At 38.4% G+C, this 26,939-nt stretch overlaps 1 protein-coding gene across 1 annotated transcript in view; it reads right to left on the bottom strand.

The window, feature by feature from the left end:
* Positions 1–26,939, bottom strand: part of LOC114460674 (SH3 and multiple ankyrin repeat domains protein 2-like) — a 284,910-nt gene that overhangs the window by 19,962 nt on the left and 238,009 nt on the right. The window contains 6 exon segments of the mRNA XM_028442602.1: positions 1,452–1,564; positions 3,067–3,120; positions 3,651–3,674; positions 6,461–6,469; positions 6,567–6,647; positions 12,267–12,402. Coding sequence (XP_028298403.1) covers positions 1,452–1,564; positions 3,067–3,120; positions 3,651–3,674; positions 6,461–6,469; positions 6,567–6,647; positions 12,267–12,402 — 417 coding nt within the window.

Here is a 26,939-nt window from a genome sequence, read left to right as displayed (position 1 = left end):
ACAAAAAATCAAGTCCCAAATTTCCACTTAGCATAAGGCTAACAGTCAGTAGAAGCCTACAGAGCTGCTCATTACTGGTTAGCTCTATGAATGTAGCATAACATTAAACTGATAAAAAAAGCTGCTTTGCATTGTACACTAAAACTAAACAGTCAGCATTCTTTATCAAGAAAAAATGGCTCTCTCTAGGGATCAAATGCTAATGTTATCAGGCTAACGTAACTGTTTGATTATTTATGGGGAAATACATTATTCAGATTCTGATTCTGATTCTGAAAACTCTAACGACCAGGCCATTGAATATGCTTTTCAAGGGACGCTAATGCTAAATGCTAATGCTACCAGTAAACTCACTGGACCAAGAACAGAACTAAAAGTCAGAGTTCAATGTGATGCTAACAGTCTCAGAAAAACTAGAAATAGACAAAAACAAAATGACATGTGGTCCATAAAAATAAAAAAAAAGAAACAAACAACAACAAAAAAGTCAATTTCTACTTAGCATAATGCTAACAGTCAGTAGTAGCCTAGAGAGCTGTTTAGCACTGTGAATGTTACATTTCCTTCACGTTAACCTTTAGTCAAGCATGCATAGGACCTGCAATTTTTCCTTTTAAGATTTCACCAAATTCCATTTCAGGGTACACACTTTCATTTTATCAGCTAACCCAAATTTAATGTAATTACTGACAAATTAAATCACATCAAGATGCTTTAATAGGAATGAATGAAAGTAAATCTTAGGAATACATTTATTTTTGATGATTTAAAGGTCAGAACAGTTAAGAAATAATTAAAATTTTGCCAAATCTCGTGAGATCGTACGCAACTGTTTATATTTCGTAATGTAAGCTTTTGTAATTTTGTTTATCTCAGAATCAGAATCAGGTTTATTGGCCAGGTATGTTTAACACACAAGGAATTTAACTTCGGTAGACTGTGCTCTCTCTGTGCAATGTAAACCTTAAATAATAACAATCAACTAAATATATAAACAAGTAATAAAAACTAATATGGATAAAACTAAATAAGATAACTGTGCAGTGGTGAACATCTTTTTCAGTATTTACATTAAAGAGTGTGTGTCGATAATCATTTAAATTAAATAATATACGTATATGTACATTCACAGTTTAGTTCCAGGGTTATTTCACAGCTTTTTAACTGTTTAGCGTTCATCAGAATGAAAGCCTGGAGGAAGAAACTGTTCTTATGACGGGTTGTTTTGGTGTACGGTGATCTGCCAAAGGGGAGGAGTTTCAACAGTTTGTGTCCAGGGTGTGAGAGGTCTGCAGACATGGCTTCTGCAGGTCTTGCAATCAATAGGATAATATGGATAAAATGTGTAATAATTTGCCAAAACATGTAGATGAAGGTATATTCTGCATCAAATTCACTGCTCTTTCCACCTGCGGTTGTGCTTTTTGGTCAGTTTCCAAACGGCCTCTTACATTAAGATCAGTGGGCGTAACCAAACAGCGACTGGATGGGCGTGGCTTAATAGTGGCAATTTTCATGTCGACAGGCGATGTCTTCTGGCCGAGCGTCATCTCCTCCACTTTGTCTGCAAGAAACACAAAATGACAAATGCGTAAGCAACCACATGAGAACCTGCAGGGCTAAACAAAAACAAAGGGGCTGATGGGTAATATATACAAGCATGTCGCTCACAAAGAGCCTTCGTGATGAGTAGTGCAACAGACAACAATTAAAGTGAGTTTGGAGCAGCCAGAGGAGCTTTGATGATGCGTAGGTCAGTGCGTGTCTCAAATGGCGGGAAAGTATTTCCAAAACAGCTGACTCAGCAGCATTGTCGGTCCCTCAGGGATGCTCCTTCATTAGATGTAAAATGTGAAGTGAATGTGAAGCATGTGAGGCACTGTCCATCTCTCTGCTCTTTGGTTTTGGAACATAAAAACATACATGGACGTCCTGTGTTGTACAGTTATGTTTCAGATGTTCTGATAATCATTCATCCACCTTATTCCTGGGGGCACTACTGCAGATATGAGAACGCAGACTTCCGGTGTGTATTGTTGCTGTTCACAAATTATTTATTTTTCAGTTTTTATGCGTTAGTTTTCTACGTTGACATTATACGTTCATGTTTGGAGCTTTTATTAACATAATAGTTGGTTCATACTGTCCTAAGAACATCCATGTTATTGAATGTATTTTATAAACTGTAGTCAATTAAAACATATTTGTATTTTTTGGGTGATGTGAATTTATTTAGCCTTGATTTATTTATTAATTTACCGAGAACTTACGCTAACTGTAAAATGTCAAATATGCAATGCTGCAAAAAACAAAAACCTGCAGTCGGTTTAAACTTAAATATTGTGGATTGAATTAGAAGTAGTTGTCAAACCGACAAAATCAATAAACTCACACTGTATTTGATTCAGGTCTTTGATGTACCATATTTTCCGTACTAGAAGCGCCGGTATATTTGTGGCTTTCCAGAAAAAACAATACTTTCCTTAAGAATCCACAGATAAGTCGCTCCATGGTGTAGGATTATTGCCTGGCTGTTTCAAACTGGCTTAGTGTTAATGCTGACTGGCACGTTTCTATCCAATAATGTGCCTCTTTGCTTACGAGGTACGTAATTAGCTGAAGAAGCTAACAAACGTGAATCAACTCAGTTTTTAAGGGAGAACACGACCAGAACCAGAGGCTGTCCTCCAGTATTCTATGAGTTTCACTGCATTTCTGTGAGTTTAAATGTCTATCAAAACCTACACCTCATCACTGCTAAAAGTCTGCATCTAAGTCCATTTAAAGCTTTTTAATGTTATTTTTTTCCCTTTTATTCAGGCTGCTGCTAGCCTGCTACGCTAACTGTCTGTCAGCTTTACTTTACAGGGTAGAAACCAGTTTGTCCCAGCTAAATGAGAAGTCAATATGCTTTAAATTTCACACAATGACTCACATTTCCATTTAATTTACAATTCATATCTTTACTCAGTACATGGCGCTGCTCATTGGCTGAAAATCCACAGACAGGTCGCTCCACCACATAATTTACTTCTTTAATTTTAAGGTAAAAAAAAGTAGTTATACTTATATATACTGAAAATATGGAATAAACGTCCTCCTCACACTCTGCACACACGTCTGCAATGACACAGGAGAACATAAAAAAAAAAAAAGTTGACATGACATATTTTCCCACATTATTTTCTACATTTCACTGGTTTTTCTCTATCGATCCATGAAGCCTAAATTATGTTTTCATCCAGCAGCTTTAAAACCATTAAAACATGTGAGACAGGGGCTCTCTAGGACCAGACTTCATGGGAACCCCTGCTCTAAACAATTATTTGATAAGTGAGAGTCAGAAATATACAAAGAAGGGAATAAGAAAAGCAATGGAGAATGGAGAAAAGACCTAAAAAGTTAGAGTAGAAGGTCCTGGTGTTAGCAGTAAAGATAAATCTCATCATCTGGAATATTATTGGATTAAGGTGCATCATTCATACGTGCAATGCATGCGCCGGCTCAAACACAGACGGAGTAAACCACTACAGTGCATAAGCCACGAGAGAAAAACATGCATGCAGACAATAGTTAAAGTAGGAACAGCCTCGTGATGGTGGTGAGGGGGTGAGTGGTGGTGCACTGACCACTGGCTGCAGGGAACTTACCACCTTTCTTTTTCCTCAGAGTGGCTTAAAGGGGGCGACACACACACACAAAAAAAAAAACAGGCCTTTGTCACAACACAGAAATAAACAGAGAGGCAGGTGGACCCACACTGAGGGTTGGGGTCGTGAAGCCATTTTACTCAAGACGAGCTTCGTACATCATCCAGACTTCTGTCCATGTAAATATTCTGGACCACCATCAAATCCATCACATTAAAGAATAGCTAAGATCTGCAGCACGTCAGTAGATTAAAAAAAACCTTTCAAGTAGTTTTATTTACATTACTGTAGAGTTACTGTATATTTATATAATATATTACACCAAAAAAGCATTCAATGTAGTGATGTTCACTATATACTAAACCAGAAAACAAAGAGTTTTCATTGACACATTATCTGGATTTGGATTTATTTATTTATTTATCTCAAATGTAAAAAAATGATAAATAAATAAAAACAATCTTTCGAGTGCCAATTTCAAAATTTTACATCTGTTTTAGAGCAAATGATCTTGGATGTAATGAAATTACTGTTTTAAGGGAGAAATCATGTAATACAATATGTGCTATATAGTAGATCTTATGTATGTATGATATATTATAATATAATGCATAATATATACTATAACACAATAATGATATTATTATTATTATTATACTATATAATGCAATACATAATAATGTTAATACGTTCACCAAGTAATGACGCCGAACTCACAGTTTTAACCTTCATTAACCTGAGAAATCATGTAATGCAACAAATATGTAGTAGATAATATTGTATGATAGTATAATATCTTACATAATATATACCACAATATTATTATTATTGTTATTATTATACTATATAACGCACTACATCATTTTTAACCTTGTAAAAGCATTTTGAGCATCTTTTTCTGAATAAAGATGGATTGATTGATAATAATAATAATAATAATAATAATAATAATAATAATAATAATAATAATAATAATAGGGGTGAGACAATAGACTGAGTTTACGATATGAAATTATAAGATGTTATCGATATATTTTATATTGAAAAGGAAAAAATATAAAAAATAACATTTTGTTTTTCTATTTATTATTATCAAATTTAAAAAATGTAATTTATTTGACTTTAAACTCTGTATGAGCTTTTCAAGTTCCAAAGTGAGTATATAAAACAAACAATAAATAAGACTTTTTCTTTTTAAAGTGAAAAACCTTAAAGTGTCACTGCCAGACTGATTTATGTCAGTCAGAAACTGGAACCACACACACAGCTCTTCATCATCATCATCATCATCATCATCATCATCCTCGTCATCATCACCATGACAACCAAAAGGTTTTTAGTTGGACACCACGGGGCTACAACGTTGGCCAAATACCACTACGCACCTACATCTGGGACAGTTAGTGTGAAATATCACCAAGTAAAGTGTTTTTCTAGCAGCAGCTCAGCAACATCATCAGCACAACATGCAGGTTCTCACCTTTGATCACCTTTGACTGGAGGCACAGCCCTGCAATTACAGACAGTGACCCCTCGGTCACACACAGTGGCTTTAAATCTGCTTCCATGACCTCCACGGTCACATTCTTCTGCTTTCAAAGGAAGTGTTCACTCAACAAATGACAGAAATAACGTCCGTCAACAAAAGAGAGCAGTGACCCCCTTAAACTGCTGCTGACAGTGGTAAGTGCATTTAAGGCGTAAGCATAAACAAAGAGAACAGTCTAATTTTAACCTCCGCCATGGTCAAAATCTGTCTAAAATATGCTGAGAAAACAGTCACACCAGTTAAAACCAATCCATCTATCATAAACCAGTCTGACACTCAAAATAAAACTAGACAACACCACAAACCAGTTTAAAGCTGGTTCTACACCAGCAGAAAAATGAACTAAAACATTCAAAGGAAAGTTAACAATGAGTCTGAAAACTGCTTGTGTATGGTTTTGTCTTTTGATTGTTTGTTGTTCTAATTTTTGTGTATATTTGTTCTCGTTTTGTGCTTTTTGTTGTTGTTTTGTAAATGTCTCTGTCATTTTGATATTATTTCACTCCTGTGTTTCTTTGTTGCCGTTTTGTGAGTTTTTGGAGTTATTTTGTGTATTTTTGTTGTCTAGTGTTTTTTTCTGTAATTTTACAGACCTCAGAGCGAGGCCCCCCGTCCGCCAGTTGCCCACAACTGCTCTAAGGTCTGATTGTGCGATGCTTTGATTCCACGTTTGCTTCACACACGCACGCACGCACGCACGCACACACACACACACACACACACACACACACACACACACACACAATCAGAGCAATAATAAAGGAAACTGTGTGTTTTTGGTGTCATTTTGGGTCTCTTTGATGCTGTTTTGTGCGTAATGGTTGTTGTCTTGTGTATCGTTACGTTTTTTTTGTTGTCATTTTGGAGTCATTTCTGTGTATATTTGTTCTTGTTTTATGCCTTTTTCTTGTAAATTTCTCTGTCATTTTGACCATTTTTCTCTCCTGCTTTTCTTTATTGCAGAGTTTGTTTGAGTCATTGTGTGTTACCTTGGTGGCCTCACACACGTCGCGCGCACACACAAATATAATACACAACGCTAACATGGTAGTACAGATATGATAATATTCTGTAACAGTGGCGGCTCAAATGTGTAGCAATCTGTAAGTCGCTCATGCATGACGGGCAGAGGATGAAGAGCAGAGGTAATAGCAGCGTTTATCAGGCTGAAGCAGAACGACAGGATGATGAAATCGCACACAGAGGCTCATTCTGATGCTGCGATCGAGCAGGAACAGTCGAGCGTGAACAAACATCTTACCTTTATCCACTGCAGGTCATAAAAACACAGCAGAGCAAACACGACAAAGGTTAGACTTCCCCACACTGTCAGGGAGTGAAAGGAACCCAAAGCTGGACCAACTTACCCAGTTCCTCCAGCTCTGAGGTCATGGACTTGGAGCGCATGGACAGGGCTGTGGTGGGAGCTCTCTTTGGTGGTGGAGGAGCTGGGGAGGAGGAAAAGGAGGACATAGACTTTTTATTAAAAAACAACTGTGTCAAACTTAAAGGGATCCTCCCCTTTTTTTTTTTTTTTTTTTTTTTTTTTTACAAATGTGACCTAAAACCTTTGAAATGTACTAATTAGAAGATCTATACCTAACAAAATGCATTATTTTACACCATATTTGTTTTAAGAACTTTTTAAAAATGGGACTGCTTTACAGTTTTAGAGCCTGTGTTCCTCCATCTTGTAATCACGTGAGTGATGATGTCACACGGCCCCACCGCCTGTAAACATCCCATTGTTTTCCATTGGAGTGAAACATTCAGCCTGATTTTTAGATTATTTAGCAGCTTTTTAGGTCAAAATACCAACTTTGTACTGCTTTTGGATGTTTTTTTTAAGAGAATAAAAATAGTTCTGACCCAAAAATAATATGTGGCCACAGGGGATGACATTTCCAACTCTACGGTTTTGTAATAGACAATGAAGCAGAGAAGAAGAGCTCTTCTAAGGGACCTTTACTCTCCCTTAAACAGTGCGACTGACACTACAGTCACAGATCTGGCTCTGCAGATGTATATACTTTATAAAGATCGATTAAAAAAAGTATAAAACTTACAACAATTAAAAAAAAAAAAAAAACCAGACAAACTGGGGCTACAGGTGACAACGTAAGTACACCCTTAATGTCCATATCGTGGAGGTTCCTCTCACACGAGCCAAACAAACCAGACTTTCATCGACAAAAGTGCTTAGTTTGCAGCTTTTATCACAGTGTGGTCCACAAAAATGTGACAAACATTCATGTCAGCATTTAATTCAGTGTTTTCTGTTTTGTCATTTTTTCCGTATTAGTGTTGTGGTTTTATTTATATTTCTGTTGTTTTTGTAGTCTGTAGTCATCTCATGTGTTTTCAGAGTCATTTTGTCTAGTTTTTGTCATCTCGTCTGTTTTGCGGAACATTTTGTGTACTTTTGTTGTCATTTTGTCTTTTTCTGTTGTTGTTTTATAAGAAACACATATTCTCTTTTTTAAAACTTAAATCTATATGTTTTCCTGTGCAACATGCATTTCACAGCATGTCTGACAAAAGAAAAGTCTATTTCAAAATAAAAGACAAGTTCAACACGAGAGACTAAGTATTTATTTGTTTTTGACCAGCTGATCGCGACCCACTCAGTACTGGTCCGCGACCCACTTTTGGGTCCCGACCCACCAGTTGAGAATGACTGAATTACATGACACGTAAATATTCTGTTCAACAGCATTTTTTAGTTAAAAGTTTAAATGCATAAATATATATATATACCAAATATGTAGTAAATTAGTACATGTATATATATATATATATATATATGTATTTATTTATTTATTTTTAAATTTTATTTTAAATTTTACTTACTAAATTACTTCTGTAATTTATTCTGTTATTCAAAGTGTCAAAATATTTATCATAATATTCATGCAAACCTTGCCCGATGATGCCCAGTTTGTTATTTTTGTGCATATTTCTGGAATTTTTTTTGTCTTTTGCTGTCGTTTTGTTTGCTTACTTTACCGTATAAAGCCCAGATCAGAAATATGATCTTTTATATTGTAAAACAGAATTCACGGTTAAAGGTAATGTGATATCTAAAAGGGAAGTCCATTAATTGTGTGTAAAGAAGCTACTACAGAAGTAGAGAGAAGACAACGTGCTGCCTCTCATGTATAAATATGATTAATTATTTCATATCTGGCCTGGTCAGAGTCTGCTGACTTAACAGCTGGGGATCTTCTCTGTGCATTCAATGAATGCATTGCACAGCTTGATGAACTCACTGTTTAATGTGTGTGTTGTGAGGAGATCAAAGCAAGCTGGGATGAAAGATTCAGGCCATGTACACACCCGTAGCCTGGTTTTTGTTTAATATCCCCCAAACAACCTCGTTTCATATCATATCACGATGAACACGATAAAGAAACCAGAACAAAAATGACTTAAATTGAATCATTGTCTTCCTTGTCTGACAAAAGCAATCACAGATATCATGAACCCTTTCCAGAGTTCGCATCACATGAGCTTTTATCAACAAAAAACATTGTTTTTGGTGGACTCAATAACAAACAAAGACACAATTTAAACCAGTTTTTCAGGAGAAATAACTTTGATTTACTGATTCGTGAGGCGTCTTTATCAGTATTATTATATCTATATATATATTTCACTGCAAAGCTCTGCTCCGGTGCGTGCCAGAGCCAATCACAATGGTGAGCTAGAGTTACATGTGCGGCCAGAGCCAATCGCTCGCTGAAGACCTGGAGTAGCATCAGACCTGTGCGCAGGCAAACGAGTGAGAGAGAGGAAGATAGTTTAAGGCTCTTTCACAAGCTTTGAGCTCCTGTGGATTTCTCTTATGAGGAAACATTGTTTCTTATTTGGTGATTACGTTTCAAAATGTTTATTTAATGTTTGTTTGACCGTTTGCTGTCGAGAACGGACGACAGGACCCGGAAGTTATGACGGGAAATAGCTGTGGCTGTGTTGAAAGCTTACGTCGAAAAATGCACATTTCTCCGTGGATACGGCATTATAAACGCTGATATTTTCACCACGTGCTATATAACTAAATCTGCACCTTAGATGTACAGGCTGAACGCACACAGAGCCGTTTAGAGAGAGAGTTAAGACAACGGAGGAGTTCACAGAAGTTTCAAATAGTTCCCGCGGGTCCGTTTTTTTTCTTCTCTATAAACGCATTTCAACAACCTGTGACGGAGTATGTGCATGCGCGCGGCTGATGAGCGTGCGTGTGTGAGAGAGAACCAACAGAAGACATAGAGAGAGAGACACACACACACACACACACACACACATTACAGAAAAATACACCAAACAAAAAAAATATGAAAATCAGCAAAACAAAAAAAACAAAAAACAAAACAAAAAAACAACAAACACATTTATCATGTCTCATAGAATTAAACCAGGGAAATAACACACGCTATTTTACTTTGCACCCACAAATAAACCCCTTTCTAACACTGCAGAGTACAGAGTATGTACACCACTTTATACATCCAACCTTCAAACACATACTCATTTGGCCATAATTGACAACTCTACTTAAGCTCATCCCACTATATGAATATATACTTCTGATAGGGGCACTGTACTAGTTATTAAGAAATGTTAGTTATCGCAGCTTTAAATAGTGTAAGGAAGGCAATCAGGAGGTCAGACCACACCCTTACAGGACTTTTAACAGGACAGTAAAAAAAATTACCTAAACTGAATCAAACAAGACTGACTGACTCAAATAAATGCCCAGTGTTTATACTCAGAAGTGCAATGACGGGCGATACCGCCAATGGAAACGCACCATTACGAGACAGTTTTTTCGGGAGCGTTTCCATTGAGCACCAACCTGACATGTGAAACTGCCAGACTCCACAGATTGCACTTTTTTGCTGCAATCCTCACAAGATCGCCAACAAAAACCAATGGTGGACAACTGCTTCCTCTCTGTGTGTGAAATGATGACTCTACGCTGTGATGATTCTCCAACCCAATCTGTGTTTGCTTTGTGCCTACGTCACATTTTCAGACCAGGGGCCTCATTTATAAAAATGTGCTTAGGTAAGCACACTTCAGCTGGCCTACGATAAAAACCAGGAAGTGCGCATAATTATTATTTTTTTTACGATTTATAAACGAGGGCGCACGTACGTCCCACGCCTTTTTCCGTTTATAAATCACAAGGAACTCGAAAGTTATCGCACGTGAGGAAACGCCTTACTCCGCCCATAAAAGGTCAGATGAACGCCCTGAATGAATATTCACTAACATAAATTTCACGGCGGATCGAGGGGGAAAATGAGCAAATAAAACACATTTCAATCAATGTGAGGTGGAGGTATTAATTGTTGAGGTGAACACATGCAGGAGAGCGTAATGTGGTGACACAGTGAACATTACGAATGATAAAAAGGCAGATCACGTTGCGTTGCCAGGTGAAAAATAAACGATCACACATAAAAGCGAAGGAGAAAATGTGGATCGCTCTTCATAGGAAGACGTTCAACCGGTGGAGGAAAGAGCACCAGAGGTCAGCCTCACAAAAAGCTGGAGGATTAGTGGGGATCCCCTCTGTGTAACGGAGGTGTGGGACACACACAGATAAAGTAAATATATGCGTCAAAAACATGGGATTAAACTAGGTAGCAGCTCGTCTTCCTCCCACTCCTCCCTCCCGCAGCACCTCGTCCTAACGGGGGGTCCTGCATAGAGATCTCGCTGGTCTCTGTAGATCCTCTCCCTCCAGTGTATCTCGTGCACCTTGTCCTTCAGCAGTGCCAGATAAGCCACTGTGCGTCTTTACTCAGAGTGTGTTCCTTTTTACAACAGCTACAGGTGTTGCAGCCAATTGATCGGCAGTTTTGCGATCATGTAATTTTGATTATAAATATTATTATTAATATAAAACTGTATTTGGCGGCGTGGACACGTCAGTCACTCCCTGCAGGCATCAGTATAATTTTTTCCTCCTCCGTTTTTGCAAATGCATCCTTCAAATAATATGTGTTGTGAAATGTTCAATGTGTTCGATTATTTCACACAAACTATTAATTTCACAGAGTTGTCTTTAAGTTCATCCTTCTCCTCTTGGTGTCAGAGTTTCCCTTTTCTCATGATTTTGTGCGTACGGCAACGTCAAAGCTGAGGTAATAAGGGAAACTAGCAGTAACTTAAAACGTTAGGAAATGTTTCAATGTGCAACAGTTTGTTTTTCTTAATTCATGCAATTGTTTCATTTTCATTACATTTCATAGGAAATCTTTATGTTTCTATTTTACGAGCCACTAACTAGCAACTTTTTAAACTAATCATGAAACATTTGTACAATTTAACAATTTTGTAAAAAAATCCACAAACTTATCCCAATCTGTAGCTTCTTTAACAAAATTTGATCTGCACCAGTTAAAGCTGATACCCAGAGTTTCTGAGAAACGTCTCCACTTCCACCCCTGGCTCTGCCAATCTACCAGAAGCCACGCCTCTACTTTTCTGTACGTGAATCGTGGAACATAACAAAGTTGCATCGGGTCACATTGCTATACTGTAGGTCTATGTGTCATCGTTATTCTTTTGGCGATGAACATTTCAAAATCATATTTACCTGCTGCTGTTGTGACGCACGGCCTTGTTTCCGTGCACAGTTCCGCATTCACTTTGATTGACAGGAAATCGAAGCCTATTGGCTGGGCAATCACAGCGCTTTTTTACATTTGTATAGGGGTCTATAGGATGAAGGCGGGACTTATACACATTAACGTATATGAATGACCACCATAGTAAAAGACTAGTTTGGTATTTTTTCGCATTTCAAAAGAATGACACATAAATATACATTTCTCAGAAACTCCGGATATCAGCTTTTAACAAATTTGTACTAATGTCTTAGTGAAAATAAACATTTAAATAGGCAAGAAAATCAGATTTTAGACAAAGCTCATTGGTTACTAGTGCTCCTGTTAGAAGAGGCCTGAGGGGAACCTCTTATGATTCATGTGGGCTATGGGGTGTTGGTGACCCCTGTTATAGATCAACTTTACCCACCAGCTGCTTGTGTGTTGTACCTTTTTTGCGTGCCGTGTCCTCGGGGTCCAGGTTCCGGCTCACCGTCACCACCTTGATCAGGAGCCGGTTTCCTCCCTGGCGGATCATGTTGACCACCTGCCTGTGTCCGACCTTCACCACATTCTCCTGGTTCACCTGCACACACAGATCACGTCTTTGTTGTAAATTAAATTCTCAAGTCTTTGAAGGCCGACATCAATCCAATTACCGGTTCCCTTTTTCTGATCTGCATCACTCGGCTCACGTCAGGGAGACATTGATTAACGCCGTCCTGATCAGTTTCATGTGGACGTTTAGTGCGATCGAGCGGCTCCCGCGGTCAGCCGCTGTTTCACACACAGCCATCGACACATGTATGGATTACACATTTGTGACACCAAACTGAGCGACGGACAGTTGTGTCTTTGTTCTTTTGGTGTTTTGCATAGAGCAGGGGTGTAAAACGCATTTTAGTTCAAGGGCCAAATACGGACCAGTTCCATCACAAGTGGGCCACAGGTTTTAGGCTGAAAAACAAACAATTTCAACATTATCGTGCCCAAGTTTGCACTTCCAGTTATAAATCAGACATAAAGTATGGAAGGCATCAACAATATCTACGCCAATGTTTCTCAACTAGGGGTACGCCATGGCAATACAGGGGGTACTTGAGAGAGACAGAGAGGGGAAAATTGACAAATGAAAGCATTAAAATTATGGGGTTTTATGATGTTCATTTTTAGTTAAAAATGATCGTCATACTAAATATTACCAGCAACTCACAAAATGAACAAAAAAAAAAACACAGAATATACAGAATAATAAAAAGAACAGACAAACAACAACAAAATACACAAAATAACACCAAAAACACACACACTAAGAGACAAAAATACTATTACCAGCAAGACACTAAACAAGAACAAAGACACAGAAAAATACACAAGATTACTACAAAATACATAAAAATATCAGAGAAACATACAAAATGACATAAGAAACAACCAAACGACACCAAAAACACGCACACACTGAGCGAGAATAATTTAAATAATACCAACAACACACAAAATAAGAGAAAAATATACTGAATAATTGAAAAAAACAGACAAACAACAACAAAATACACAAAATGACAGAAAAAATGTTGATTGAAATGATCATGATAAGAACATGAACTGAAAATACAAGAGTCAGTCTTGGTTCCTTGCGAGAGAGGACTGTAAATGATAAAAACTATCAAATCTATTCAGGAGGCACTAAACACTGTTTGATTCCACTTCATTTACAAAATGAGATTCTTTAAAAAATGTATTATCACGCATTCATTACATCATCTATTGCTGTTTTTTTTCACAGAATTTTGAGCAAAATGTTTTAGTCGGACATAAGGGGGTACTAGGATTAAAAAGTTAGAGAACCACTAAGCAATAAGTGACTTTAATGTCCAAATTTTTGTATCAATTTTAATTTTATTTGAAAAGATTTTGTGGAATAATTTGGAGTTCTTTCAACAGTAATTTAGAACTGAATTATTTGGCAATTTACACAATGATGAATGTTTTCTCTGTCATTTTCACTTTCTACAGTAGGCCAAATTGGAGGCTCTGAAGGGCCTGATTTGGCCCCTGGGCCTTGAGTTTGACATATGTGACAAAGAAAATACACAAAAAAGGGGGGGGGATTGCAGATTAAACTGAAACTCCATTATAGTGCCAAAGCAATGGTGGACCATCAGCGACAAACAGCCGTGAAACAGCAGTTTACTGCCTGGAAAATACCAGTTTAATCAATAAAACACACACAGCAGCCAAACACGAGAAGGAATCTGTGTGTGTGTGTGTGTGTGTGTGTGTGTGTTCACATCAGGCTGTAGGGCCCATTCAGAAGCCATTATCGTTATCATAACCATTACAATAGTTCTACAACATTAGGCATCATCCGGACCATTAAACCCAACACGGGCAGCCCCCAAGTCGGGCCTGATCGCTCAATCCAATCTGATGTAAATACTCCTGCCTCGCTCGCTGACAGCCACTAATCTGATTAATCAATTATAATCTGACCAATGCAGGCGCGTGCTGCGATGACACGGCGTTAATCCAGCCTGTCTGAGCGGGACGGGTCGAGAAATCCTCCTCCGCTCTAATACTGGGCAGATGTTTGAGCCACCATGGAGGTTTACTGTCTGCTCCTTCAGTCATGTGACACCAAGGGGTTGCTTGATTGGTCAAATTAAATTACAGCAGATTCAAGTCTGTCAATAATGAATAAATAAATTAAAAACAAAGGCCAAAACCAGTCAAATGCTTGGTTTAAAGATAAAAGCACATCTGAATGATATTTAATGGTGTGCAAAAACAATTGACAAAAACACGATAAAATCCTGTGCAAACCCAAACACAATCTAATGCTGTATAACCTGTCCTTTGTACAATTTAAAATACAATCATTTTGCATATTCATGTTGTCTTTATGTGCATTTTTATTAAAATTTGTAAAAAAACTAACACATTGGAGTAATTTTGTGTGTTTTGGCAGTTTGCCAGTTGCCCATTTATCTAAAAAGCAAGGAATGTCTTTCTGTCTGTGTGTTACTCAAATATCATCAGAATCAGACTGCCATGAGACTTTCAACATGGCTGCTGCTTGGTCTCCAAATATCATGCTGTTGCATTACAGTTTTTGCTTTTTCCTAATGCTAAAAAAGCAAAAATGCACCAGTAGTACTTTCACATTAGTGGAAAAGGGGGTTCAACTCCCTACAATGTCCTTGCTAAAAGTCAAACTATATGAAAACCTAAATGTCCCTGACGTCCCACCTTCAAACAGAACCTCATTTGGCCATCCATAAAAAAAGCTACTAAACCTCCCACTTGTCTATAGCAACACATATTTCCTACGGGCTCTGCACCAGTAAAATAAAATGAATGATAGCTTAGTCCAGTTTACACAAAATCAACAAATCAATGAGGGATTCCATCATTATAAGGAAGCTAACTGTGCTTGACATGTGATTACAGAATCTCTCCTGGTTGCTTCTGGTTAAACTGCCCTAAACAGGCCAGATACTATCGTACTGATAACATTTACCAAGGCCTCTTCTCAGAGACTCTGTCATTGTTATGCTTAGCGCTATCAGCAGCATACAAAACCCTGAGAGCACAGAACAACTACAGGTTCATTCAACACACACATTGAAACTAGGGCTGGGCGGTATACCCGGTTCATACCGAATACCGGTATAAATTTTTGTTATGATATGAATTTTTAATATACCGCCGTACCAGTGTATTTGATTACACAACTTTCGGAATGCTGACCGGACCCTTTTCAACATTGCATTTCTAAATATGAAGGTAAACTGTAAATCATACATAAACACTCACGGACACGGAGGCACGGTTAGCTTAGCATGTCAGCAGTTCGGCAGTAATACACAAAAAAAGAGAGCAAAGGATCACAATTTGTAATTCCTATAATTCGGAAATAAGTCGTGGTGGATCTGCAAACAAGACGCTACATTATTCACCATAAGAAATCACCACACCACTGAGTATGCAGCATTTACAGCTAGAAATCAAGCTAATGCTAAAGCTAAGCTAGCGTGGCAAAGAGGCATTGGGCTGCTGTTAAAAAACTTGAATTACTACTAGTGTGGAATTATTCTACAATATTCACTCATGCTGTGAACAACTGAAAATACCATCATATACCTTGAAATTGTTCTGTCAGCTTTAGCACAGTGACACACAACACAGCTGTTGGTATTTTCACGTTAAGTCACCATAAAACGGGTTACATGGAGGTACTAATGAGTGTTTCCCTCAACAGGTAACTTAACCTTCACTAAAGTTCCAACTAGATTAATGATTATTAGCTACATGGGATCTGATTGGCTCATTAACTCGGTCCAAAGCTAATCCACACTGACGATCTGTCACAGATCCTCCTGCACCGTTTCTCACTCTGCGTCTCCAGAGTCCTTCGCTGAGCTGCATTATCACCTTCTTCACAGCGAGGACCAACTTTTTTTTCCCGGTTGCTTAGCGACAGTAGCTGGAGGTAGGAGGGATGCTGCTGAGCGAGCGACGGATTGTACCACTTGTCAGTACACAGGAGTTAATTTGATGATGTTTTTTTTTTTTTTTTTTGTCAATGAACCACCTTTGCCTGGTTCCTCCCACCACCCCCTCCCCCCACACCCCCGTCCTCCTAAAGACGCTTTCACTCACACGTCGTCTTGTTTTCTGTTCTGGATGTTTTTGGACTCAAAGGCCCTGCTGCAGCTCTCTGTGATATTTATACATTATTGATGGCAAACGATGCTTCCTCCGTGTTATTTTGAGAGCGAGCATCATGTGACGGGGATGCTGTGTGGCTACTGTGCAGCACGCTGCAGCACATGTGACCATATTTACTGGTCTGATGATTGACAGCTTTGTGTCTCCACTTATATTACAGAGCCGCTTCTGCTACTGGTGCTGAGCCATCAGACAATATCATAATAAAAGGTCTCATTTCTGACAAAATAATGTAATTTGCAGGAATCAAAGATTGAATTTTCACAATTTCTAACAACAACAAAAAATATACATGATGGGTGCATTTCCAAAACTGTAGCGTTGTCATGGTGAAGGATGGCATGGAACACTTTTTATGTGTTGGCCATTTTTTAGGAAAATGATGGAGAAAATTGTTGCATCTTCCTCCCAAGTAATGGTCAAAGCAGTTTCTAAAACGAAGAATTTATGTTGTGAAACAAAAAAACAAGGTGAAATTTCATGTACGTATTGGGACAATCGCACATTTAAATGCTACTTTCCTACGAAAAACAGGTAAATGAATGTCTAGCAAAAGCAGCAAACGGTCGAATATGTTGAATTTCACTCATACTCTTGAGCTGCACATTCACATGGCTGTTTGGGATTTTGTCTAACACTTGAGGGTGATTCTCAGGTTGGCGATAAATAAAGGAAATATCTATATCACACGTGTCAAACTCAAGGCTCAGAGGCCAAATCTGGCCGTTTAACGCATCAAATTCGGCCCGCTCTAGAAAATTAAAATGACAGCAAAAAGATGAAGTTGTTGACATCTGATATCTCAGCCCCTCTAAATACAAAATCTCAATTAAAATTCACAAAATTTGCAGGAATCAGAAACATTTTCTTCAAATTATTGCAAGAAATTTCCAAAAAATCCCAAAATCAGGGTAATTTAAGTGAAAATCCTGCAGGGACGTACTGTATACAGTATACTCACATACTTTATCATTTATATATCAGTAGATGTGCAAACCAGGGCACATTCATGTGGAATTTACGCCTAAAATCTGTGGCTCATTAAACTCAAACGTGGTCCGTATTTGGCTCCTGAACTAAAACGAGTTTGACACCTCTGATCTGTATGATAGGAACTAAAACCTCTTTTGGGACCATACCACACATTTCCATGGAATTCTTTCAATAAACCGAGATGCTAGAAAGTGCAGCAAACGAACATGTTAAATCTTTTTGTGGTGAGATTTTGGAGGTAACGCACATGGCTTCTGTAATTAATCTGAATTATTAACAGTAGCTGACTTGATTAACTCTATTTAGCATGTCTGGCACAGTTTATGGATGTTTAAAAGCCAATAAAGTCATCTAAATAGGTGAAATAGATGAAAGAGAAATTAGCAAATTGACCAAAATGGTCGAGGAACATTTTTAAAAAGGAAAATCAGACTCGTTAAGTTTGTTCTCCTACAGTTACTTTGCGTTACAGATGACAGCGGTGTCGTAAACATAAAAGTATTAACCATATCAATCTAATTTTGAACACTTGATTGCGTGGCTTGTGTTTTTATTTAGACACTGTGCTGCATCGCGTCTTTACACCTACAGACGACTGTGGCGTCAGAAATGAAAACGGGTCAAAGTGAAAAGTGAATAAATGGCCGAGCATCTCTACACACTGCTGCACATTTGCCTATTTATAGAACACACAGCGTGTACTCTGGAATCCACCCATGAGCAATAATAACATTATATATCCTTATCACAAACGAAAACATTCAATATATCATCATTTTAAGGATTAAGTGAATCAGATGTGCTCATTTATTTGTGTCTAATCCACCATAATAGCCTGTTACAACAAACACCTGATCAGCCAATCACAAGAGAGCAGCTGCTTATGTTCAAATTGATTCTAAACCAATAAATGAAATGTTCCAGCAGCAGCTGAAGCATTACGTAAGAAACAACATTTAAAAAAAAAGAAAAACATTTGCACCCAGTAACTGATTAGATAGTTTCAACCAGCCTCTATGGCAGTGGTTCCCAACCTGGGGTTCCCGACTCCTGACAAGTTATAGATCTGCAGCCCAAATTTTTTAAAAATCACAACACAATGGGGCAATTAAAAACATTCAAATGCATTTTCTGTTCCACATTAAAGATTGCAAAGCTTTTTAATAAACAACAAGAACTATATTTACCTCCACCAAGGAGCTAATAAATATATTTCTTACCACCGTTTGTTTTTATGTTCGCAAGATTACGTCAGAAGTACTTAACGGATTTTGGCACAATTTTAACCATTGATATCCTTACGCCATGGAGGTTTCCATTACATTTTGAAGGGGATCCAGATCAATAAACTGAACCTGGATCAATTTAGAATAGAACATTCTCTATCTATCACCATAAGCCTTTTCACGCTCTCGGAAATCTAGCTCTTGTTCAGTTCTCGCGCATGCGTTCAAAGGTCGAGAGGGATAAACTCGCCTTGGCTGACAGCGAGTCTGACAGTTTCTACCGTTAGAGCGTTGATTTCTTCAAAGATTTCTTGCGTACACTTGGCATCGGTCTGAGGCAAAACAGCAGAGTTAGCTGCTAAAGCTAATGCTGCTAAAGCTAATGCTGCACACGAGCTGAACGTTCAGTTTTGTGCTGACTTTTCAAACTGTATCACTTATCAGCCTGTCCATCTTGTGCACTTCCGTCAAATTTGTAAGTTGAATTAAAAAAATAATCATGGACCTGGTTAGTGAATGGTGTACCTCGTAAACGTACCTTTTCAAAGTGAGAACTCACAATGTCTTTTTCACACTCGGACATCTTGCTTGTCCATCAATAATAATTATACATTTTATTTATAAGTGCTTTTCAAAAACTCAAGACACTTTACAATCGTTAAAACAACTACACAAGTCAGAAAAAGAAACCAACAACAATAAACTTAAATACAGAAAATACATAACAATTAAAAGTTAAAAGCTTGGGAGGAGGAATGTGGAAGCAAGAGTGGTCTGTCGCTTTGATACTGTTTCTCACATCGGTTTTACAAAAGTGCTCAGATCAGCGGAAAACCATGGTCTCCCTAAGTCCGGGGAGACCGCTCCCGGATAGAGTCCGAATTGTGCCCGCTGGAGACCCAGGTAGTCTGTGTTTTCATTCACCAGGGGTCACCTGTGTGGAAGCAAGGGGACTGCCCTTGCTTCAATACTGCTGCTCCCATCAGTTTTTAAAAGTGCTCGGATCGGCCGAAAGTGGCATCAACGGAAGTTCCTTGTCCCGCCTCCAATATTTGTAATATTAATAACATAAACACTATTAAAACACTAAGGATCACTGGAATAACATTACAAACGCTGTTAGGGTGGAAATATAAACAGAGTGAACAAGGTTGTTTACGTTTTTATACCTCTTGACCTATGACCCCTCATTGAACCAGGACCAGGATCACTGATCCAGATAACTGACAATATCTGGCAAAGACCAGATTTGTCTCTTGGCGGAGGTTTGTGCTCTCTGAGTGCTCTTATTTTTGTGTATTTTATCAAAAAATAAAACACTGGAATATAGAAATGGTCCCTAATGTAGATACTCAGGAAGACACTAGGGGACGGATTTGGTTCAGTCCAGACAGGAAGTGGCAGGTAACGCTAACAGATGTTTCAGAACAGGCAGAAGCAGAGAGCAGTGACCTAATCAGACCTTCCATGTCTTACCAGGTTTGCAGTTTCTTACTCTGCCTTTTGACGACAGACGTGCAGCTGCCTTAGACTTACTGTAGGCTCATCCCAGCTCACACCTAACTAAATGATAAACAATTAAAGTCAAAAATATTCAAATTAAATGATCTTGTATAATAATACTAAAGTTGTTCAGACGTAAAGAGGGAGGGGATCAACTAAGGGGAATGGGAAATTTCAAAATGAAAACTATCAAAACAACAAGGAAAAGCTTTTGCGTGTCTGTCTGTGTGTGGAACAGCCTGGGGGATAAACACAAGCAATGCAAAAGTTTCCATATATTTAAATGAATGTACAAACAATCTATGTTCTCAAAGTATAGAGCTGAGGATGAGTGATAAGATCTAACATCAGATATTTTGTGGAAGTATGCATGTCTATTAGCCATGTGTATGTATATTATATTAATTGATGCATGTAATGTTGAAAATGTCAGGAACATACGTTTTGAAAACTGAATGAAAAACAGAGATGGGAGACAATAAGTGCTCCCTTTCGAGCAGTATATTTATTTATGTTTATCTACAGTATTTGTTGATACATATCATGTACAGTATATTAGCCATGTAGGCTACAAATGGAAACATGTACAGTATGTACATAAACTATAAAAGCTTTTCTGTTTGTAAGAAATTGCCTGAAATCAAATAAAAAAACTAAAACTAACAGGAAACTGACAGACTCATCACAAACTGGTGGCACTCTAGCAGACTCCGCCCATCAACTTTACAAACTCCAACACACATCCAGTGGCGATGAAGTTGGGAAGCATTGAAAATCAACCACAGAAAACATTATGGAATCAGTTACAGTTACAGTTCTTCCATTTAAAGCAGAGAGTTGGAGTCTTTCAGACAAAGAATATGAACTAGAAAAATCCATTTTTTTCACACAAGGATACAATCATACCAACTTGTTTACAGTCACACTGTTATCATCATTAAACACGTCATTTTTCCTTGATGTCAAAGCGAGCACAAGTCTCTCTTTCCAATGATATTCGTCTCTCATGTTGGACTTGTTTTACCGATACTTTATTCACAGACAGCGGCAGAAGACTCAAATCAATAATCACTTCACATCCTCCTGCTGCTCCTTTCCTCTGAGCCAATGGCCTTGCGTCCTGCTTGTCACATTGATTCATACACATGGACAATATGTCCCAACATTGTTCCCATCCTGCTCTAGGGAAGAAATTCGATGCAATGATTAAAGCAAGTTTCCCCATCCTCCAATCCTTATTGATATAATGTGGAAATACCCAGAAGATGATGTTCCCCTTTCCATCAACAGTAACCAAACAGATTAAAGGAGGTATGAATAGAAGAATGTCAACAAAACCGTCCAACAAAATGCTTCATCGTGATAAAGAAGCTATTTTATTGTGTAAACATTGCCTCTCCATCACTGTCACTGTCAATGTTGTGTCTGTGCTGACCGTGTAACCCTGCGGTGACCGCCCCGGGCCGTAGTCCATCCGTGGGTTGTTCAGGCAGAAGTGGGTCAAGGTCAGAAAATGGACTTGAAATCCCATCAGGAGAACAAAGACGGTGCAATGAACCACATCACAAACTTCTGACACGGATTCAACTCCAACAATGACTCATTACGCAGGACGGAAACTGGATTCTTAAATACAGAATGGAATAAACTCTCGATACCAATGACTAGAGCAAGGGTGTCAAACTCATTTTAGCTCAGGGGCCATAAATGGACCAGTTGGATCTGAAGTGGACCACAGATTTTAGGCAGGAAAAAGCTATTTCTAAATGATTGTTGGTCAGATATTAGTGAGGGCTAATGCCACAAAAAACCTTGTTCCACAGGCCAAAATTTCTTATTAACTTATTATGAGCGCTGTCTGTTAAAATCTACATAAACCCATAGTTTCCTTACATCTGTGGTCCTCTTTCTGTAATAGCTACTGTACTACTGGCAAAGTTCTCTCTGAAAAAGAAAGGCTGTGATTTTCATTTATTTGCTATGGCAGAAGCTACTGTGCATTTTAATCTATAAAAGTATCCAAGCAGTACATTTGGTGAGGATGAATTCCATTTTGGAGATGATCTGGAAAGTACTGTAGATACAGTATCCAAAAGATTTGTTTGAGCAAGGATATTTCAGAAAGTTATTAATGGATTTAAATGAGTTTTGGTGAGCTGATCTAAACTTGGCGGAGGTTTGCGCTCTCTCACTGCTCTTGTTTTCACCTGTAGTTCTCAATGACAAATGAGTCACTGCAGGATCTTCACTTCAGAAATCCTTGATTTTGTGTACATTTTAGGGGAATTTTGTTGGATTGATTGTATAATATTGCAGTGTTTTAGAAAAAAATCTACTTTTGTTCTTTCCACACTTTCATTTCCGGAATATAAAGCGCACCGTTATATTGGACGCATTCCAATAATTTTGCCATTTTCCAAGAATAATCCACACAAAGGACGCATCGTATCATAAGCCGCACTATATTGGCTGATGAGTAAGTTCTATAGAACACAGACAAAAAGCCACTAAATGCTTCACAACACAGTTTAAAAGCAAAAACAATACACACAGTATAAAAGGACATGAAAATATAAAATCATAGCAGCCCAAGAGCAGCTAATTAAAAGCTTGAACAAATAAAAAGGTCTTAAGTTGGCTTTTGATGAGGGTGCCCTTCGAACGACTTGGCCAATCAGAACGGTCAGGTGGGCGGACTGCTGTACTCAAGTTAGATTTCCATGTTTCAACTGATAAGTTTCCTTCTACACCTCCTCACTGCCCCACGTCTACATATCAGTCCATTTACAGCTTTTTATGGTCACTTTTTACTGGAGCCAGACTGACACACCGCTTTGTCTGTTTCTTTTTGCCCTGAACTATCGCAGAGCGACCACATCGAGTTCAGACTCTGAGTCAGATTATGGACAAGATCGCTTCCGAACAAATCCAATGTGGTGATTTGGCAATTTTATGTTGTTTATAGTTTCCTTCTTTTACAAACTGGCTGACTTATACTGTAGACAGAGCGGAGATCAGAACAGCCTGGATGCAAACTGTGTCTCCGCTCTGTCTCCGTCTGTCCGTCCTCCTTACATAAGCTTCTCCATCAGCCTCAGAGTCCAGAGCAGCGATCACTCCTGAACAAGACTAACGCAGTGATTTAACTTTAAAGGTGCCATCCACGACTTTCAGATCCTTCTCTCCACGCTGCTCCCTTGCCCTGCCTCCAAACTTTCCAAAGTCCCTCCCTCAGAGGAGCTAACAAGCAAAAGTTAGTCAGACAGCAACATCACAGTAATATAACATGCTCTGTTAAAAGCATATTACTGCAGCGCTTCTCTCTCTGTATGTGCACACACCTCAGCAGCAACAACACAGTGTCACTTACAGCAGCCAAACGAAGGATGCTGCACACACATGAACAACACATGCACACCACAGAGTTCTAGTGTAACAATTACAAATCAAACAAGCAGCAGTAATTACCTTTCAAGTAGGAAAGTCACCAATTCCATCTTCTACTCCTCTAGACCATACACTGTAAAAAAGACGGCGCTACAGCCCCAGGAAAGGGGCGGGGCCTGTGAGCAACAGCTGTCAGACAGCCCATCAAACACAATCCTGGCTCTGATTGGTTCTTTTTGTGCGGGCGCGGTACATTCTGGCAATCTGCCAAAGGCTGCAGGAGCTGCAGGGGGCGGGGCTCAATGAGTCTATTTTTTTCACACAAACTACTAGTTTGATGTAAAGCTGTCCTTATATAGTGACAGCTTTAGCAAATATGACAAATTACTTTTATAAGAGTTGCAGACTGCACCTTTAAACCGTTTGTTTCCTTCTTTTACAAACTGGCTGACTTTTGCTTTATTACTTTATACAGGCTGCTGCAGCGTGCTCTCTCTCTCTGAGGCTGTGTTCACACAAAATGACCAGAATGATTCAATGGGAGTACAAACGGTGTAAATAGTTTCATTAGTCCACCTGGTCTAATGTGACGGAGCTCAATTTTTTTGGCGGTATCAAGCTTAAAAACCAGAAACATCCACAAATTAGCCCAGTCATTGTTTAAGCCACAGGGTTCAAAGCATGGGAAAAAAGTAGTGGCTTATAGACCAGAAATTACAATAAAATTAATGTTTCACGTGATAAAAGTGCATGAAAATGAATACATTAAATTAATACTTCATACTAAAAAACGGGATTAAAGTTACCTAAATAAACACACAAGTGGAAGCAGAGTGCAGGTCCTGATTGATACGTGTGTTAATTTTATTTTGAAAGTCTCTACAGGCGTATTGTCCTGGATATCTGGGGGCAGTTGCAGCTCAGACCTAGTACCTCCACATCTGTATCACATCCCCTCCCACAGAATACAACCCTCAGCACTAACGGGTCAGATAAAGACTTAAAAAAATATTAAGAAGATTTAAACCTGTCTGTGCTGGTTTAGAGAGTAAACCACTAAGTGTACAGCATCCTGCTGCTGGTTAGGGACCAGTCGATGTATTCAACAGCTAAATCTGCACACAGAATCCCTCCCACCACAGCAGACGGGGCCATTTTTGAGGATGAGGGAATAAAAAAAAAGAGGAAAAGCAAACAAACACAAACTCAGGATTTACTGTAGTCTCTTTAGTTTTCCAAATGAAACGGGTTCAATCCAATCGGAAAAGCCACAATCCCTGGAATCCAGGTCAGACGGCAGCGGCGCAGACGACTTCACACTGTGTGTCGCTGAGCTCGCTCTGCCTTCAGGAGCAACAAACAGGAAACGTGACATACAGAAACACACACAGAGATTTGTTGAATCTAAGACTGAGCACAAGTAGCTTTTCCAGCATCGACGATCATTGTTTAACAGTAAAACGCAGCAGCGGATTAGTCCAGACTCGCTGCACATGTGAAATCCACCTGTGAGAACAATTTGTTTTTATTTTGTCGAGTCAAACCAGGTTCTTATTTATTACTATTTGCCAGTTGGAAGCACAATCATGCATTAATGGAATAACAGACACTTATGGGTCATTCCTTGTCATTTTACAAATGTCCCATGCACTTTGGTCTAAAAAATTCTGAAATTTTTATCAATTGTTCCATGATTATTCGATAGGAAAACTGTAAAACTGATCAACAATAAGGCACAGAGGAATGCTTCAACGGCCTCATGTAAAGGATTTTCAATATTTGCGAGTGGTGAAATAACCCAAAGTTAGGGTCCAAAATAAAATGAAGAAGTTGCATAAAGAAAAAATGCTTTTTATATCCCAAGAAAGGGTAACCTTCATATTATGGATCAAAACAGTTTTTTTTCTTACATTCCCATATGCAGTTATGGGCCAATAAAAAGTGTTAAAAAAAAAAAGAAAAAGAGTATTTTTTTGGATTTCAAGAGACTGTCGTCATCCAAGAACCAATGCATACTGTATATGTGACTAATCATTAGTAATGTGAACAGTCTATGTTCATAGCTCAAAGCTGATCATACTACAGGGAGCTGAGGCATATGTTAAGTTGTTTACTGAAGGACCAAACATGTTCCAGACCCAAACCCAGACACACTTCTTTACAATTTTGAGGGTCTGACATGTCCACCAGATATGACGTATAACAGATATTTTGCATATTCTGAGAGAGTAGGTAGAGCTTTATTAATATACCATATTTAAGTTTCCTATGTGGTGTAATTTTTGAGATATCGGAAGCTGAAAATGGAAGAAACATAAGGACGCATGAAAATCAACACATACCCCTCACTAAATTGGCCATATCTCAAAAAGTATTCATCCAATCAAACTACAAATTTACAGTGTGTCCATTGAATTAATAATGAAGAATTGGTGAAAAATTCTCAATTTCTTGAGACCTAAGTGCGTGAGCCATTTGTGAAATGACATGGAATGCCCCTTATTTAAAACCATGTCAATGTTTAAGTTAAGTTAAAATGATTATTATCAGATTTCCCACGTGGGGTTGGTGGACAAGCACCCTTGCTAATAGCTATTAGCTAATAGGCTAAGGGCACGTAGCTTTAGCTGCTCAATGAGTCAATTCCCTAGATCGTCTGATTTGTTTGGCCATGTGTAAACAAGACATTCTGGAGCAGATCAAAGAAGCTCCAGACTGTACTAAAATGGTCTCTGAGTGGTTACGAGTGAACTCGACTCAATTCAGATCTCTGACGTAAAGCTCAGCATCAATAAAGTAAAAAGTAAAAAAAAAGCAGCTCATGTGCAGACATGGAGCAGCAAGGAGGCACAAGTGTTTGTAGAAACACAAAAGGCTCCATCACTCATTAAGGAGAGTCAAATCTAAATAAATACCCTGAAAATGAGTCACGACCCAGCAGTTGAGAACCTAAATGATTTATATTAATTTATAATGCCACGTACATAATATTTTGAGATTAAAAATGCAATGACTATTGACTAAGACTGTTTTACAAATGTCACACTCCCTACTATGCACTATAAACTTAATAAGTACTGTATATACTGTCTACTATATACTATAAGTACGATTAGGAGAATTAGGATGATGAGCGTTCCCACTGAAGTATACTTCCAAGTTTCCCAAGATGCATTTGGAACCTACAACAAGAACAACCTGAAGCACACTATGGATAAATATCTCTGTTGATTCTCCACCTTTGAAGGTTCTGTAAACATTTTAAGTGAGAAAATGACCA

Source organism: Gouania willdenowi, chromosome 3 (genome assembly GCF_900634775.1).
Source record: "Gouania willdenowi chromosome 3, fGouWil2.1, whole genome shotgun sequence".
Classification (NCBI taxonomy): domain Eukaryota; kingdom Metazoa; phylum Chordata; class Actinopteri; order Blenniiformes; family Gobiesocidae; genus Gouania; species Gouania willdenowi.
Note: the sequence above shows the minus strand (reverse complement) of the source record. Positions and strands in the feature narration are given on the sequence as shown.